Source organism: Gossypium raimondii, chromosome 12 (genome assembly GCF_025698545.1).
Source record: "Gossypium raimondii isolate GPD5lz chromosome 12, ASM2569854v1, whole genome shotgun sequence".
Lineage (NCBI taxonomy): Eukaryota > Viridiplantae > Streptophyta > Magnoliopsida > Malvales > Malvaceae > Gossypium > Gossypium raimondii.
The window spans coordinates 56,548,657-56,565,582 of NC_068576.1; the positions used below are offsets into that span (position 1 = coordinate 56,548,657).

General features: G+C 33.9%; 4 protein-coding genes across 4 annotated transcripts; 2 read left to right on the forward strand and 2 right to left on the reverse strand.

Moving 5' to 3' along the window:
• The first annotated feature begins 2,077 nt into the window (after nt 1-2,077).
• LOC105765598 (cation/H(+) antiporter 23, chloroplastic) lies at nt 2,078-7,520 on the forward strand. The gene is made up of 3 exons (XM_012584788.2): nt 2,078-2,376; nt 3,200-4,180; nt 6,212-7,520. Exons 1-3 carry the CDS (start codon nt 2,149-2,151, stop codon nt 7,448-7,450), a joined length of 2,448 nt encoding a protein of 815 aa, XP_012440242.1. The 5' UTR covers nt 2,078-2,148; the 3' UTR covers nt 7,451-7,520.
• Nucleotides 7,521-9,259: 1,739 nt separating this feature from the next.
• Nucleotides 9,260-12,413, forward strand: LOC105765599 (probable aminotransferase ACS12). Its single transcript, XM_012584790.2, has 4 exons — nt 9,260-9,769; nt 9,854-9,988; nt 10,782-10,942; nt 11,040-12,413. Exons 1-4 carry the CDS (start codon nt 9,398-9,400, stop codon nt 11,902-11,904), a joined length of 1,533 nt encoding a protein of 510 aa, XP_012440244.1. The 5' UTR covers nt 9,260-9,397; the 3' UTR covers nt 11,905-12,413.
• Nucleotides 11,870-13,474, reverse strand: LOC105765601 (uncharacterized). The gene is made up of 2 exons (XM_012584792.2): nt 12,447-13,474; nt 11,870-12,221 (listed from the first exon to the last, which is right to left on the reverse strand). Exons 1-2 carry the CDS (start codon nt 13,245-13,247, stop codon nt 12,111-12,113), a joined length of 912 nt encoding a protein of 303 aa, XP_012440246.1. The 5' UTR covers nt 13,248-13,474; the 3' UTR covers nt 11,870-12,110.
• A 1,443-nt stretch (nt 13,475-14,917) lies between these two features.
• LOC105765600 (protein PSK SIMULATOR 1) lies at nt 14,918-16,399 on the reverse strand. The gene has a single exon (XM_012584791.2). The coding sequence runs from the start codon at nt 16,249-16,251 to the stop codon at nt 15,073-15,075; it is 1,179 nt and encodes a 392-aa protein (XP_012440245.1). The 5' UTR covers nt 16,252-16,399; the 3' UTR covers nt 14,918-15,072.
• Nucleotides 16,400-16,926: the final 527 nt, after the last annotated feature.

Here is a 16,926-nt window from a genome sequence, read left to right on the forward strand (position 1 = left end):
ATAATTTTAAGAAAAAATAAAAGTTAATACTATGTTGTTGGTGATGATTGAAAGTGAACTAAAATCAATATACTATATGCCCATCGAATTTTCCAATGCCAAGTGCACTTGGTGAAATATTAATATTACAACCCAACATGTCTATATCTCCAATGTGGTACTGCCACAACACAAATTTCTTTTTTCCTTTAAATTAAAATAATAATAATGAAAGTCAAATACTTGAAATGTGCAGGCCTCCCTTTTAAACATGTATGTATGCTATAAAATTTACCCCAATTTATATCTTTATGTAAATTTAGTTTTTATTCTAGTTTAATTCGACTCTCAATCTTTAAAAAGAATTGAATTTAATCATTAATCTTAAAAAAGTAAAATTTTATTTTTAAATAAAAATATCGACTAAAGCATTAAAATCTCAAATATAACAATCTACACAGCAATCCACATGTACTTTATTTTTAAAAAAATAATTTTCTACTGTCACGCGAATTTTCACGTCAAAATCTCTACTAAAAAAATACTTTCATGTATTAATATTGGGCCTTGTGGTGGTGGTGGCGATTTTAGGCTTAGCGAGACCCATTTAGATGTCAACTTTTGGGCCAATAATTGGTCCGAACTCATTCGTCGATGTTATACTTGTACTTGGGGTGAAATCACTTCCTTCGATGGAGGATGATTGATACCCATAAATAAATATCAGTGAAAACCAATGAGATGTTTCATCAAACTACCCAGATCAATTTCGCATCCTATTTACAAAATTAAACATAATATTTTTAAATATCTAAATTTGGTACTTATTTATACTATATATTAATTCATCGATTGAGTTTGACATCAAGTTAATTGATGAAAACACAAAATCCTAATTCATTAAAATAAAATAAAAATATAATGATAATTATGTATTTTAATTTTTTATAAAAAATATTTATTTTAGTTTTTCCAATTCTCAAACTTAAAGAAAAACTATTTTCTAAAAACACCTACTTAAAAATCAAATTATTAAGGTTAAATTACAGATAGTCACTCAATTATAATTTTTTTATTTTAGGCACTCAAAAAATTTACAATTTAGACACTTAAGTTACATAATTCAATCATTTTGACCACTTCCATTAAAATCACAAATGGCGAGTTGATATGAATTTTTTTAAATTTTGATTTTCCACGTAATTAAAGTAAAACCAATGTCATTGTTATTCATTAAAAAATATCATTTTAGTACCCCAAACTTTTAATTTGATTTAAATGTGGTATAACCCTAAAAATAATATTGTTAGCAGTTGAACTTGAATTTTGAAATCAAAAAGTAGAAGGACTAAATTTCTGAAAATTAAAGTACAAGGACTAAATTTTAAATTTTAAAAATATACGAGCTTATAACCCAAACAAAAATATTTATATATAGGGTAAACTACAACATTAGCCACTAACTATGGGTAAGTTATCGTTTTGGTCACTTAACTAAAAAATGTTACAATTTGGTCATTGAACTATTCAAAAAAATTATTTTAAGTCTAGGTTGTTAAGTTTATTTAAAAAAAAAATTCCACCAACGAACTCCAAGCGACGATTCGACAAATCAATACGGTGGATCAATATCCATTGATGAGTAAAAGAACATACCTTAGATCCAAATTAATTTGAAGGTCAAAGTTGGAGATCAAAGAAAAAAACTCTTTGAATATTGATTCGCAGATTTGTAACGTCAAAATCTGTTTCATAAAAATAAATTAACTATAGAAGACAAGGAGAATGTGAGTTTTTGATTGGTGCAGGCAATATGAACAGAAAAAGCCATATAGCATTGATTTTAACAGCCAATAAATTAAATAAAAACATTTTAATAGTTAAATGATCAAAATGAAAACATACCCATAATTTAGTGACTAATTGTGTAATTTACCCGGGGAATACAAATTCGTGATTAGCAAAAATGAAAATGAAATAGCTGTTGTACACGTAAACCAAACCAAAAAAATCACAATGTAAAAACAGCTAGCAAATACCAAATATAACGGCAAACCGTCAATTAATTATATTAACATCTTTTTTAATTTCTCTTCGAAATTTTTTTTTTCTAGGGCAGCTCGTTGGCTGCTAAATTTTTATTTTTGCATCGTCGCCGGCGTCAACAACATGAACGCCTCCGACGATCACTACATCATAAAGAAAACAGATAATCTCATCGAAGCATGTTATTACATAAAAAAGAACGGCCATGATCCTTTATGGCGAGATCATAGCTCTTTGAATACTTCCCTTCCTTTCTTGTTAACCCAGCTTTTCGTCGTCCTTTTTGTTGATCGGATTCTCTTGCTCATCCTCAAATACTTACGTCAGCCTCCGATCGTGGCTCACATCCTCGTAAGTATAATATATCAAATCCGGTTGAAATTGAATTATAATTTTTTTGGGTTAAAGTGCAATTTTATTTTACATTAGATTTAAGATTTTCACCCTTGTTAAAAGAATTAAATTGAAATCTTCTCATTTTTGAAGGGTTTAAAATTATGATTTTTCTGTATATTAATTTTTAATTCTATTATATATAAGAGGACTAAAATTTAATTTTTTCATTTGAAGTGCCCGTCCCCTCTGGATTTGTCTCTGGATATGGGGGCGAAGACCAACCTCCCAAATGGAAAATTATCTACCTAATTCATTCAACTTTTATGAAATCATAAGTTAGTAAAATGTTATATAGAAATCTTTTCATTTGAAGCGGGTTAAAGTGTAATTTTGCTAAATTAATTTTGAATTTTATCATGTATTAGGGGATCAAAAGGTAAATTTTCCATTTGAGGCCCTGTCTAGTGTCTACCCCTCTGGATTTGGCTCTCTATATAGGGGTGAAGACGGACCCTTCCAAATGAAAATTTCTCTATATAACCCTGTTTACCCCTCTGAATTCCGATTCCCTATACAAGGGCCAAGACAGGGGCATTTACCCTCTAAGAAAATGGAAAATTCTCTTCGTGATCCCTTCAATTTTTATGAAATCATATGTTAGTATACAGGGCATAGCCTGGGGCTGGTAGGTCATCCCTAAAATAGAAAATTTTCTCTTTTTAGTTTCTTTATAATTTATAAAACGGCAAATGTCTCGCTTTCCTCCTGTCAGTTTATACATAATTATGCATGATTGCATCTATGTATGAATGTACTAATTATGGTGGTTTCCATGCAGTGTGGGGTGTTGTTAGGCCCCACGATGCTGTCCAGGACCTCATTCTCGAGAAAGTACATCTTCCCTCACAAAACAATATTGGTGTTAGAGACATTTGCCAACTTGGCGTTGACATATTACATGTTTTTGGTTGGGTTAGAGATGGAATTTACACTTATCATGCATGCCGGATCTCAGGTAGTAAGTATCGCCGCCGCCGGGATTATTTTCCCACTGCTTTTCGGTTTCGGCTTATATTTTATAGCCGTAACAAAATCCGACCATTTCGACAGTAGGGGTTCAATGTTTTGGGCCATCGCGTTAACAGCAACCAACTTCCCGGACCTAACAAAAATCCTCGCCGATCTCAAGCTCCTCCGTACAAACATCGGTAAAATAGCTATGTGTTCCGCCATTATCAGCGATATATTCACATGGTTCCTCCTTATAATGGCAATATCAATCTTCAACGGCCAAAAATACAACGCTGTACTCTCTACCGGCATTTTCATCCTCATATCTATATTCGCTCTCCGTCCCACCGTCGCTTGGCTAATCGATCGTACCTCGAGAGGCGAAATCATTAGTGACACCCATGTTTGGTTCATTATGGCCGGGATTTTGCTCTGTGGGTTGGCAACCGATGCTTGTGGTTCACATTCTATTGTGGGTGCTTTCATGTTTGGAGCTATTTTGCCACACGATGACTCTGTTAGAACCAAGATTTTAGAGAGGCTTCAGGATGTCGTCACCGGATTATTGATGCCTTTGTTCTTTTTGATCTGTGGATTACGGTCTGACTTGAGGTATATGTTTGAAAATACACCATGGGAGATGGTATTGATTGTTATTGTCATGTCTTGGGTTGCAAAGGTTGCTAGCGTGTTCTTTATTTCATTGCATTACAAGATGTCGACAATGGACGGTCTCGTTCTGGGTTTGCTTATGAATACTAAAGGTGTGTTGGCTCTCATCGTCCTCAATACGGGCCGAAACATAAAGGTACTCTCTTCTTTTTCATCGGCAATAGTTTTTGGATTGGTAAGGGGTAGGGGTGAGCGTTCGATCGAATCGAATGAAAAAGTTTCAAGATAATTGAGTTTACGAATCCTATTTTATCATGCTAACTCGATTTGAAATTTTCTCTAATCAAGTTGAGTGAAATGGAATTAGAATCGAATCGAATATATTTGTTCGAGTTAAATTAAAAAATAGTTTTGGTGTTTTTTATTTTTATGTAATTTTAAAAAAATATTTTTCTTTAAAGTTTTTAAAAAATAATCATACTAAGAAAGATTGAAGTGAACAAATAAAAACAACTAATAAAAAAAGAATAAGAGGATTTTGATTTTTGGGGTAAAGGGGGAGAAATAAAAGATTCTTGGAAGATTTTGATTTTTGAGAGTAAAAGGAAGGGAAAGTAAAAAAAAAAAAGTTGAAGAGAAAGGGAGGGGGTTTTGGGTAAGGGTGGGGTAGTTTAACATTCAGTTTATTCGAATTCGAAAACTCAACTTTATTCCAACTTAAAATTTGAAAAAAATTCGAGTTGACTCAATTAACTCGATTCGAATAATTTAAAATCGATTTTTTTTCGATTTTTTCGAGTTGAATCGAATTTTGCTCATCCCTACTAAAAAGTTTTCATGGTTTGAACCTTGTTATAAGTATTTTAACTAAAATCAAATTTTTTTGGAGATATTATTGTTGGGAGCATGCCCTGACATTTTTGGGGTCCTAAGCGAAATAATAAATTGACCCCTTTTTTAAAAAATTATAAAATGTAATACAATAAAAGCTGAAAAATTGTTGGGGCCTAGAGGTGCTCATGGGTCGGGCGGCCTGGCCCGGCCCGATGGCTCGCCCGAAATATTGGAGGGTTCGGGTAAAAATATTGGCCTGAAATATGGGTTTGGGCAAAAAAATGAGGCATGCTTAGAAAACAGGCCAGGCCTCGGGCACCACTTTTTTGGCCCGAGCCCGGCACGGCCTGGCCCGAATATAATAAATATTTATTTTTTTAATTTTAAAATATTTTTAAAATAATTTTTTTGTTTTTTATTTTTAAAACAAATTTTTGATGTTTATTAAAAAAATGGGCCGGGTTGAGCTCGGGCTTAGGAATTTTTTCTCGGGCCGAGACTGGATAAAATTTCAGGCCCATATTTCGGGCCAGGCTTGGGCACGGGCCTAGAACGCGGGCCAAAATTTTTTTTGGGCCCGGCCAGGCCCATGAGCACCTCTATTGGGGCAATAGGAGATAAAGCATATATGGTAAAAATTGAAAACCCTAGGTATTTAATTAATTTTTTTAGTCTGAAAATTTTTTTAACATTAAAAGCTGAAAAAATATTTTTTGGGGGCCTATTTCAATCTTGGGCCTTGGGCGGCTGGACTCTTAAACAGCCCCCAGAGTTAGGCTTGATTGTGAGGGCTTTATTTGAATATCATCTCAACTTAAATACAATTAGATTCAGATCATAAAATAGATGAGAGCATTTGTGACTATAAAAAAAAGCCTGAATTTTTCTTCAAACCACTCCTCCTAACAAAAAAAAAAAAATCTATATCGTATTATGAGTTAGAAAGGGTGTTTCTAAGTAAAATTGATATTAATATTTTAATAAAATATTTAGAAATATTTAACTATTTGGATTAACTAATGACGTTATAAAATTAGAGGAATAAAATTATGCTAAAATATTAAAATATACTTTAAGTTCTTACATTATTCATATTTTTGAAATTTAATACCCTACTTCTATTATGAGAATTTAGTCCCTCTATTTTCTATACCTTACTCTTAAATTCAAGTCTATGGCAACACTATATTTTATTACATGACTATTAAGTGAGTGTCCTGTCAACAAATTTAGTAGAAAAATTTTAACCATGCTAACAATTAAACCTAAATTTTTAAATGAAAGTATAAGGACTAAATCCATAATGTAAGTGTAGTAGAGGGATCACAACCGTAATTTAACCTTATTGAACAAAAACAAATATTTACATTTGTGACTTCATCTTTCTTACCAGGCTCTAAACAACCAGTCATTTCCATTGATGGTTCTTACGCTACTGGTAATGTCATGTTTAATAGAACCCATAATCGCATTAGCCAACAAGTCGACGAAGAAAATCACGAGACACATGAATCGGAGCATCAAAGGATCGGAACCAGACACGGAGATACGTATCCTTGCTTGTGTCCATTCCATGCGTAATGTAATGGGAACCATTAGTGTCCTTCACCTTTCTAATGGCACCAATGATTCATCACTCTCCGTCTTCGCTATCCATCTAATTGAACTATCGAAACGATCCACAACCACGATGCTCATCGTGCACGACGATAAGAACCATGACGAAGGTCGGTATAATAACCAGTCGAAAAACGAAACGGCTAATATCATCCGTGCGTTCGAGAATTTGGAGAAAACCAACAACGCGGTGGCGGTCCAAACGATGTCGGTTATATCGCCTTACGCTACCATGCATGTTGATATATGTAGCTTAGCTGAGGATAAAAGTGTTAACCTTATAATATTACCGTTCCATAAGGAAGTGAAAGGTGATGGTAGGATGGGGAATGGGAACTCGAATTTCGCTAATGTTAACATGAACGTGTTGACGAATGCGCCATGTTCGGTGGCGATGATAGTCGACCGTGGCATGGGGTCGAAAATGTTCGACTCACAAGAGAAATTCCCCGGTAACTTTGCTCGACAAATCGCGATGTTATTTATCGGTGGACCTGACGACCGAGAGGCATTGGCTTACGCATGGAGGATGGCTAGTCACCCTGATGTTTGTTTAACGGTGGCTAGGTTTGTCGCGGGTGAACAAGCAATGGATTTAAGCCATGACGTTAGTGTCAACCGTGAACGACGGATCGACGATGAACATATAGAAGATTTCAAAGACAAGTTGATGAGAAATATCGGTATAAATTATACAGAAATGGTTGTTCACAATGGAGAAGAAATAATAGCAGCTATCAGATCATTGGGTGAAGACTTTTTTGATTTGTACATAATAGGAAGACGACAAGGGGAAATATCTCCGGTGACTGAAGGACTGTCGGACTGGGGAAGTTGCCCGGAATTAGGGTCAATCGGCGATACTTTAGTATCGTCGAACTTTGCGTTGCATTCATCGGTGTTGGTGGTGCAACACTACGTTTCTACAGATGCGATTCACGAGATGGCCGATGGTTCTTCGACTTGTTCTTTAGGGGTGGGGACGAAGCATGATGTTCAAAGATATGATTTTTAAAGTCAACGATATATATTTTTTTCTTTATTTATTTGCTTCGAATGAAATGAAATGCCGAAGTTTTCATTAACATTGTTTTATAGTTGCATTTATGGATTTAGAGTTGCTCATCTGTTTGGGTTGAATTCCACTATGCTTTAAATATGATATTAATATGTATTTTTATTTATATTATTTTACATCTATTCATATTTCTTTTCAATTTTTTAAAATATTTATATTATTTTTAATTTAATATTTAATAATTTTATATATTTTTCATTTATTAAAATTTTAGCTAATTTAATTTCTTTCAATTTCATAATATACTTTTTATGTGTTACCAATTTTACAATTTATTTACTTTAATCTTTATATACAAAAATTAACAATTAAACATTATAATCTTATCCTTTTCACATCTAAGTTTAAAATCTAGAAATTTAACATCAACTTTTTCGATAAATTAAGAACGACAACTTTTAAAAAAATTAACAATTTTACAAATCGGTATATGGACAAACTAACTCAAGCTCCCATAACTTCAAAAACATAAAATTACAAGAAAATAACTTGAAATACCTTAACAATTGAGGAACGAAAGTTTTGAAGCTTCAAAATGGTTTCTTAGGTTTTCTCTATGCTAGTTCAGTAGAGGAAGAAAGAAAGAGATGACAATACCTTTATATACTTAATTTAAAATTTAATTAATCAAAATTAAGTAATTAAACCTTAATTAATCAAAACTTAATCATACTCAATCAAAGTTAATGGATGATACATCATCCTCCACTATGAGACAAAATGGTCTAATTATTGAATCATTAGCAATTTACAAATCCATAAAGATAAGAACTTTACAATTTCATCCCTGTACCCTAATTAAGCAAATAATAGGTAAAATTGAAGGACTAAGCTTTAATACTATTTTATACTAACTTGAATATTTTAATTTAATATTTACAGACTCGGTTTATATAAAGGGTTTTGAAATTGTATTTTTGACACCATTAAAATTGGGCTGTTACACTTTTGGTAACCCATGTGTATTTCATGCTATTTTTTTATTTTTTAATGATTTTTTTTATAATTTTCCTGTTTTTAAACAATTTTATAATTTATAACGTGACATATGAGGTAAATAGTGACATGTCAACATAAAGTACGCATGAATTGTCATGCGGGTTGCTACGTTAGTGTTGTTAGAAATTAATGTTTTAGTCAATATTTTCATTAAAAAAAGTGTCTGATTCTTTTTAAAAGATTATTGGCTAAATTTAACTAAAAATAACCAAATTGATAAAAGATGTAAACATTGAGGGCTAAATTTAATATTATGCCTATTATATTTATGTATTAATTAGATATTATGTTGGAATGTGCCACTTAATTTTACGAATTAAGTTAGTTTTTGGTCTGTTGATTTAGATATAAGATTAATTTGAGTTTGGATGGTGGAGTTTGAGATTATTTAAAGTTTTTCTTGGATAAATTTGAATTTAATTAGTTAGCTTTTAAAATCGAATCAAATTCAATATATATTTGATTTTCAGTAATCGGATCACATCATTAAATTTTGACAGAATTTAAATTTATAAACAAAGATAGATTTAATTGACAAATTCAAGGACTAAAGTCAAACAAAAAAAATATAAGTACTAAAATGAATCTAGTTGTCAAGTTGAGGGGCCAAAAATTATATTATAATTTTTTATATTGAAAAACTAGAACTCACTTTTAATAAGACAGAAAAAAGCGGTAATGGAGCTGTAGATAAGGACATAATTGTAAACTCGTATCACCTTAACAATTTTAACCACCAACTCGGCGCAAATCTTCTTTCACCCTTTCATATCTTCTCAAAATATCATATGTCCAAAGACACACTTGTCCTTCCCGCTGGGTCATGACCCTGCCCCGCTCGTCGTTCAAACCAGAAAGCCAGTTAGAGCCGCCGCCGCCGCCGCCATGCGCCTCATCGTACCTCTCCAAAGCGTTGTCCAAGGCAGAGGAGGCCTAATCTTCGGCTCTCTTATTCCATGCGCTTTATTCTACTTCCTCCAACTCTACCTCAAACGACATCGTTCCCCCAAACCTCAGTCCAATCCTCCTTCTCCCACCACCTCGTCACCGAAGCTGGCGGAGATGACGAGAACCTCTTCCCGCTCCAATTTGTTCTCTCGCTCGATCGGACAGGTTCGTATATCTTCCCGAGCAATTTCCATTGCCAAGCCGAACGAATCGCCGTATTATATCGGGTTGGATAAGGCCTCGGAGGATCCGTACGATAGATTAAGTAACCCGGATGGAGTTATCCAGCTCGGTTTGTCAGAGAATAGGGTAAGCATTGCTTTTTAAACATGGTTTCATTGGATTGTCGTTTCTTAATCCTAGCCGTTAATTTTTATTAAAAAATTTCTCCAGTTGTGTTTTGATTTGATTGAGAAATGGATGTCGGAGAACCTGGGCCACTCGATTACCGGAAGAGATAATGGTGAATTGAATATTAACGGGATTGCCACTTACCAACCTTTTGATGGAACAATGGAACTCAAGCTAGTAAATTCAAATCTCTCCTATTCTTTAACATTTTTATTGCTTTTATTGGATGTTTAATAAGCTTATGGAAGTGCTTTTGCATTGAACTTCTATAAGTTTGTATACTTCTTCTATTTTAATCTTATGTTGGAACCTCTGTTAATATTACTTTACAAGTAAATTATAATGCATAAGTTTTGCCATGCAGAATTATTATGAAATCCTATCTTTTAATCTTCTTTCTGAATAATCACCTGAATGAGAATGGATTTGATTTGTGATACTGTGATATTTGTTGTTAGTCTGTAGGAGAAAATATACATTATCAATAAGAAGTCGAAATATTCTTAGATTTTATTTTTTATTTATTTTTGTGTGTGTATCAGCATAGGTGGAACAGTGAGGTTAAACTATTCAGTGGTATAGAAATTTGGATTTTTTTTTTGTGTGAATACAATCATATAAGAGCATGCATGGAAATGAATAAGTTTAATTGGTTTAGAAGCTTAAGAATCAGATAAATGGTAGCAAACTGAATATTTGCGTTTATATTTACACACCGCATTCACTGTTGAGATTTTTTATAGTGGAGCTTTCATACCTTTTTCTGCACATTCATTCATAGTGGTAGTAGAGATTAAGAGACGTGAAGCTATAATGGAAGCTTTATGCTTTTGTAGTTTATACTTTCGATGGTTAAATTTAACAACGATCATCTTATGTTATAAAGAATTAGACAGTAATGCAAATAGGGATGCTTTTTGAGACTGTTTGGTGTTGTTTCTATTTATTCATTTGTTTGGTACTTTTGAAGGCTATGGCAGGTTTTATGTCTCATATTATGGGAGGAGCTGTCACGTTTGAACCATCGCAGATGGTTTTAACTGCTGGTGCGACTCCAGCAATTGAGACCTTATGCTTCTGCTTGGCAGATCAGGGGAATGCATTTCTAGTTCCTACACCTTATTATCCTGGGTAACTATTTGTCCCTCTTTTCAGAAAAACACTCTCCCCAAATCACACACAAAAGGGTAAATGGCTCTATTGGATTAATTAGAAAATCCGTCTGCAGATTTGACAGGGACGTGAAATTTCGAACTGGAGTGGAGCTAATACCCGTCCATTGTCGCAGCACTGACAACTTCGCCTTAAGTATCACAGCACTTGATCAAGCATTCAACCAGACAAGAAAACATGGAACAAAAATTCGGGGAATTCTCCTCTCGAACCCTGCAAATCCTGTTGGCAATCTACTTTCTCGGGAGATGCTTTATGCTATTTTGGACTTTGCTCGAGAAAAGAACATCCATGTCATATCGGATGAAATATTTGCAGGGTCTATGTATGGGAATGAAGAGTTTGTTAGCATGGCTGAAGTTCTTGATTCAGAGGGTTTTGATAAAAACAGGGTTCATATAGTTTACGGGCTATCAAAGGACCTTTCTCTTCCAGGATTTAGGGTTGGAGTGATCTATTCATTTAATGAGAATGTTTTGGCTGCTGCTAGAAAGTTAACTAGGTTTTCTTCCGTTTCTGCTCCAACTCAAAGATTACTAGTTTCAATGCTTTCAGATGCGAGATTCATCGAGGAATACATTAAGACCAATAAAAGGAGGCTACAAAATATGCATGCTTTATTTGTAGCTGGTCTGAAAGGATTAAATATTAGATGTGCAGATAGTAGTGCTGGCTTGTATTGTTGGGCTGATATGAGCAAATTAATCTCCTCTTACAGTGAGAAAGGAGAACTTGAGCTGTGGGATAAGCTATTAAATGTGGGTAAGATCAATGTAACTCCTGGTTCAGCTTGCCATTGCATTGAACCGGGATGGTTCCGTTGTTGTTTTACAACCTTAGCCGAGGAGGATATTCCTGTAGTTCTGGAAAGAATTCGAAAAGCAGTTGAAAACACTACAGATCTCTTAAATTCAAGTTAATTGCATCAATCACTAGTAGGATTTTACTGTCGTAGATATTCCTCTTATAGCTAAACAAGAGGATGTGGGTAATGCACAATATCTAAGTCGGACACAGATGACTTCTTCAAGTAACTGCAGCTTAATTATAACATTTTACATTCCAGGCCTGTAAAATCATCTAGATCCTAATTTTCTGAAGCTTCTTGATGAACGGTGAAGCAGTCCTAGAAGAACTTCAGTCCTTTTTGGAACTTCTTCAATTGCGATCCTTCAATAATTTTGATGCCAGTTCCAAAGATGCAGCATCCCGGAGCTCTTCTTTCCTTCAGAAATTCCTGTCATAGTGTTTCATTCAGGCAAGAGTAGAATGTCAATTTGCAGATCTTTAGCAAGTTAGTAGCTAGTTAGAATTACAACTTCTTTATTTCTAAACTATTGACAAAAAGTGATTATGTGATATTTGGACAAAAGAAAAGCATAAATTTTGCTCCATTTTTCCTTTATAATGAAAGAACAGTTCTGTTTTAGAGTTTTAGACAATAAGTAATGGCTAGAATTACCATAGATATATTCTTCTCTCTTATTTGAGCAGCTTTTCTTTGATAACTTCTCCTTCTGCTCATCATTATCAACTCTCCAAGTGTTGGTGGCTTCCTTATGATTACAGTGTTATTACTCTCACGATCGAAATTGTTTTGAGCTGTTTGAGGCTCCTCGTCAGGGAACCTGACCTTTTCAAGGAATCCAGCATTAGGTGGAAGCAGTGGAAAAAGGCATTCCAAGAAAGAAACCCCTACAAGGCTTGAAGCACCGGTTGCATAGCTGCTTGTACTATCAGTTTCCGAAGCTGGTGAGGAAGGTATTTCCGGATGGTCACTATCGTTGTCTATCTGGTAAGTTTTCTGCTCTGGAACAATAGTGGAAACCACCGTTGATGCTGCCAGGCTGCAATTTTCCAAGATCGATGAAGCTGAGCTAAAGGAATCATCTGTTTCAAAACCAAATGCTTCAATATCGTCACCTTGGTCATCATTGCTGTTGCAGCCATTAAAATAGGCTGGAGAGTACACTGGTGGTGGAGGCAGAGTCATGAGCGTTGCTGACGGTTGCACACCCATCGGTTCCACTGCAGGCTGGAGAAAGCTAGGTAACGGTGTACCTGGCTTTTCCTCCCAATTAAAAGGAATCGAGGCTATAAACTTGATCGGAGTTGGAGGTGGTAACACCCTACTAATCGTAGAAGCCTCTGGTTTCCAATCTTTCTTTGCTATTCCAGGCCTCACCTCCCATAGGAACGGGACCGAGGGTGGCAGCCTGATTGCCCTTTTCTTCGCATGTCCTTCGGCTTTCATCTCTGCCATCCCAAAACAGCTCAAAAGGTCAGTTCTTCGTTCTGTCTTTGAATGCAATATTTTTCCTATATATTGATAGTGCTAAGTGGGTTAGAAGAGTTGCTAAAATACCAAATCTCCCAACTGCACCATTTCTGAGCTTCAATAAGGTAAGCTCACCTTTGAACAACAAAGAATAATTATAGGAAAAAACGGTAGGCTGACCTGCACTTAAATAGGGGAATTTATTACTTTGGTTTTGGATTTGGTAGGTCAAAACCACCGTTAAAGTGGTCGTGTGACCAACTTTATTAGGCATTATTGCGACTAAATTGTCATTAGCAATCAGTTTCAGTTTCGTGGATTATCGATAGGACATAGGAACATAAAACGTAAATAAAACGGATATTATAACTTTTGGCCCCTGAACTAGACAATTTGGTCTACTTTTGTCCCTGTATTTTTCTTTTGTTCAGTTTGGTACTTGAACTTGGCAATTAGATTCATTTTGGTCCATGATTTGATGATGTGGCTAGTGTTCTTGGAACATGATTGGATTGACTGGTTGGACCAAGAACCGATCGGTATACTGGTCCAAGCAAAGGGTTGAACCGGTTGAATCAAAAGTTGCTCAAAACCGGTAAAATTGGAAACTAAGAAAAAAAACCATTAGTTGAATATGTTGAATTGGTTTAATAAATTTTTTATGTTTTTTAAATTTTTATGAAATTTTAATTAATTATTTAGTTATTATTGGTATCAAACCGATTGTATCGGGAATCAGTAGTCTAATCGGTTCAACCATTGGTTTAGTTATTAGAATACTGTATGTGACACTTTAATATTGTTGTTAGATTTAGATACTAAAGTAAAAAAAAAAGTATAGTTATTAAAGTGGATTTAGTTGCAAAGTTGAAGGGTTAAAATTATATTATGAAACGAAATGGTTAATTGTAGCTAATATTTTCAAAACTATGATCTAGATCTTAAATTAATTTTCGGACCTAGAATATTCTAATTGAGTTTTCATTAGTATCATTTTTTTGGTGAGCTTGAGAGTTAAAATGTTAGCTCAATTTAGATGTTAGCTTCATCTAATGAACTTTTGGATTTGATGTGTTAAAAATATAGCTTTCTTAAATTGTATTAAAATCGGTTTTTTTAACACATCATTTTCAACCTGTCTATTAGTTAATACACGTGTTTACAATCTAATGCACATGCTTTAAATGTGTTATGTATCCGATTAAATCTGTCAATTTAGCACCTAAATTAATAGTTTCATCAATGAAAAAATGTGATTAATATAATATTAGTATTTTAAAAACTCAATTAAATTTTGAAATTAAAATCAAATTAAAATCTGAATAAAAGTGAGTTCCGAGAAATGGGCTATTTGCAATGAATAAACCAGGTGTTTTACAAGTTATTTTAGTTTTATTATTATTATAACATTAATGATTATGAGTACAAAATTAATAATTAAATGATTAATTCAAATCAAGCTATCTAATTAAAATAAATTTAAAAAAAATTCAACTCGAATTTCAATTTTACCAAATTAAAAGTTAGTCCCCATCTAATCAAAACAACATTTTGTAGAATTCATTAATGAAATAATTAAACTAATCTATAAACTAATGAGTCTGGATCCAGTATTTTTGTTCTAATAACAACAAAAGCAGATAATATGTCCGTTGTTCAAAATCAAAACAAAAGGAATATTTTCACATGACTATATACATATTTCATGTAATTTACACAAAACTTGGTTCAAGTCTAAAATTACAAAAATTGGCAGAAAATCAAAATCAAAACCCCCAAAAAACAACAACACAATACCATTAAACCCCTATTAAACTATTTTGCTGCATTCAAACAAGGTCCTGGCTGTCATTTCTCTTTCAAATCTCCAAATATAATTCAAACCCACCAATAGTTCAGTAATGGCAGCTTCAGCTTTCTCTTTATTTGCAAAGAAAAGGGTTTCTAAAAGAAGAACATTTGTTTTAGGCAACAAATTGAAATCCCAATGCTCAAAGCTCCTTTCATTTTGCCATTTGATCATATTATGTGCTAATGGTGATAACCAGCTCAATATCTTCCCCATAGCTGATCTCCATTCAACAGCAAGCAATGGGTCATCTGCTATGAACCCTAATATTCCTTTTAATCTACCCCTTAATGATGACCTAATGGTGCTTGGTAATATTGAATAAAGCTCATCCCTTGTAGCCAAGCCTATTAAATGTGGTGATCTTATCATTTTCTCTAATGTAATGATTAGATTTGCATAATGTAAGGCTAAAGCTGAAGCACCTAATGTATCCAGAGGGGGTTTTAAGAAATTTGAGTTTGATTTGAAAAAACCGAGCCCGAAAACTAGCTTGAACCTTGCTAAAATGCTGAAAACCGCTCTTACAAGGATGGAAACAACGTTGTCAAATGTTGTGTTCCATAAGGATTTTTGTTTCAAATGCTTAACCTCTTGACTTTGACAGTAAAGCCTTTGCTGGTCTTTCATGGAGAAACAGTTACACTTTCTCAAATTGTTCTCCATTGTGGATAATTCTTCCATTTCTTTATATAAAGTTGCTGTAATGGCTATCAACGTTGCCATCTTCTTGTTTTTAGCTTCCATGTCATTGGAACTCAAGGCCCAGAGATGAAAATCGTGACCTGAATCGGTGAATGAATCGAAACATTGGTCGAAACACCGAAGCTTGGCGTCTTGGCATCGGCTGCTTAGCCTTGAAATGGACTTGGCTACCAGCTTGATGTTTTCGACTAGTTCGGCACACGCTAGCTTCAAAAGGAAAAGCTCGTTGTTGGAGACGAGCTTCGTGACACCTTCGAAGGGTATCGATTCGTTATGAAGACGAATTATGGCCTTGTCTGAAAGTGAGTTCCAAAGATGGAGGAGCTTTGTCATAAGGCTAGCAATCTCAAAGGATAATATCCCAACGTTGGATTTATGGTTTGGATGTTTGGATATAGTTCTTTTCACTTTGATCAACCAAGTTTCAAGAGCCATTTCAAAGGGGAAAAAAAGGATCAAAATTAAAGAAATGAAAAAGCAAAGGGACCCCTTTTGAAGGAAAATGGTTCAAAAGAGAAAATGGAGGTGTGCAGAGAAAAAGGGTAAGTGAAAGCTTTGAAAGGGTTAATGGTGGTGGTGTGTTTCATTGGATGCTGCTGAGGCCAGTATACAAATGGCAGTACCATTTATATAAAGGAACAGATTTAATTTTTTTAAAAAAATATTTAAAATAAATAAATAGAATAAGAAGAGTTTAGAGACTAGAAAGCAGTTAAATTATTAAAAATTATGTTAAAAATATTGTTTTATTGAGTTTAAATATGTTTTTTAATAAATAACGTGTCACTCAACATTATTAGACTTTTTTAATGTCAATAATTTAATTTAATTAATTTTTTATCATTTATAAATATTATTTTTCTTAAAATGCTTTGTCAGCAGCATCCTAAGAGAGAACATTTTTAAAGAAAAAAGAAATGATTGAGCAAAGAAGAAAAAAATAATTGTATACATATATTCTGCTACGGTCAAATTTTTGGTTGGACCCTTAACACTTAAAATATTATGGGTTTTATCTTTAGATTTTGTTGAGATTTTAAATGAGTTCACAGAGTGACTTTGTCGAGCAAGAGCGGCATTACAGGGGTTGGCAAGGGTCTTGACCCCTTC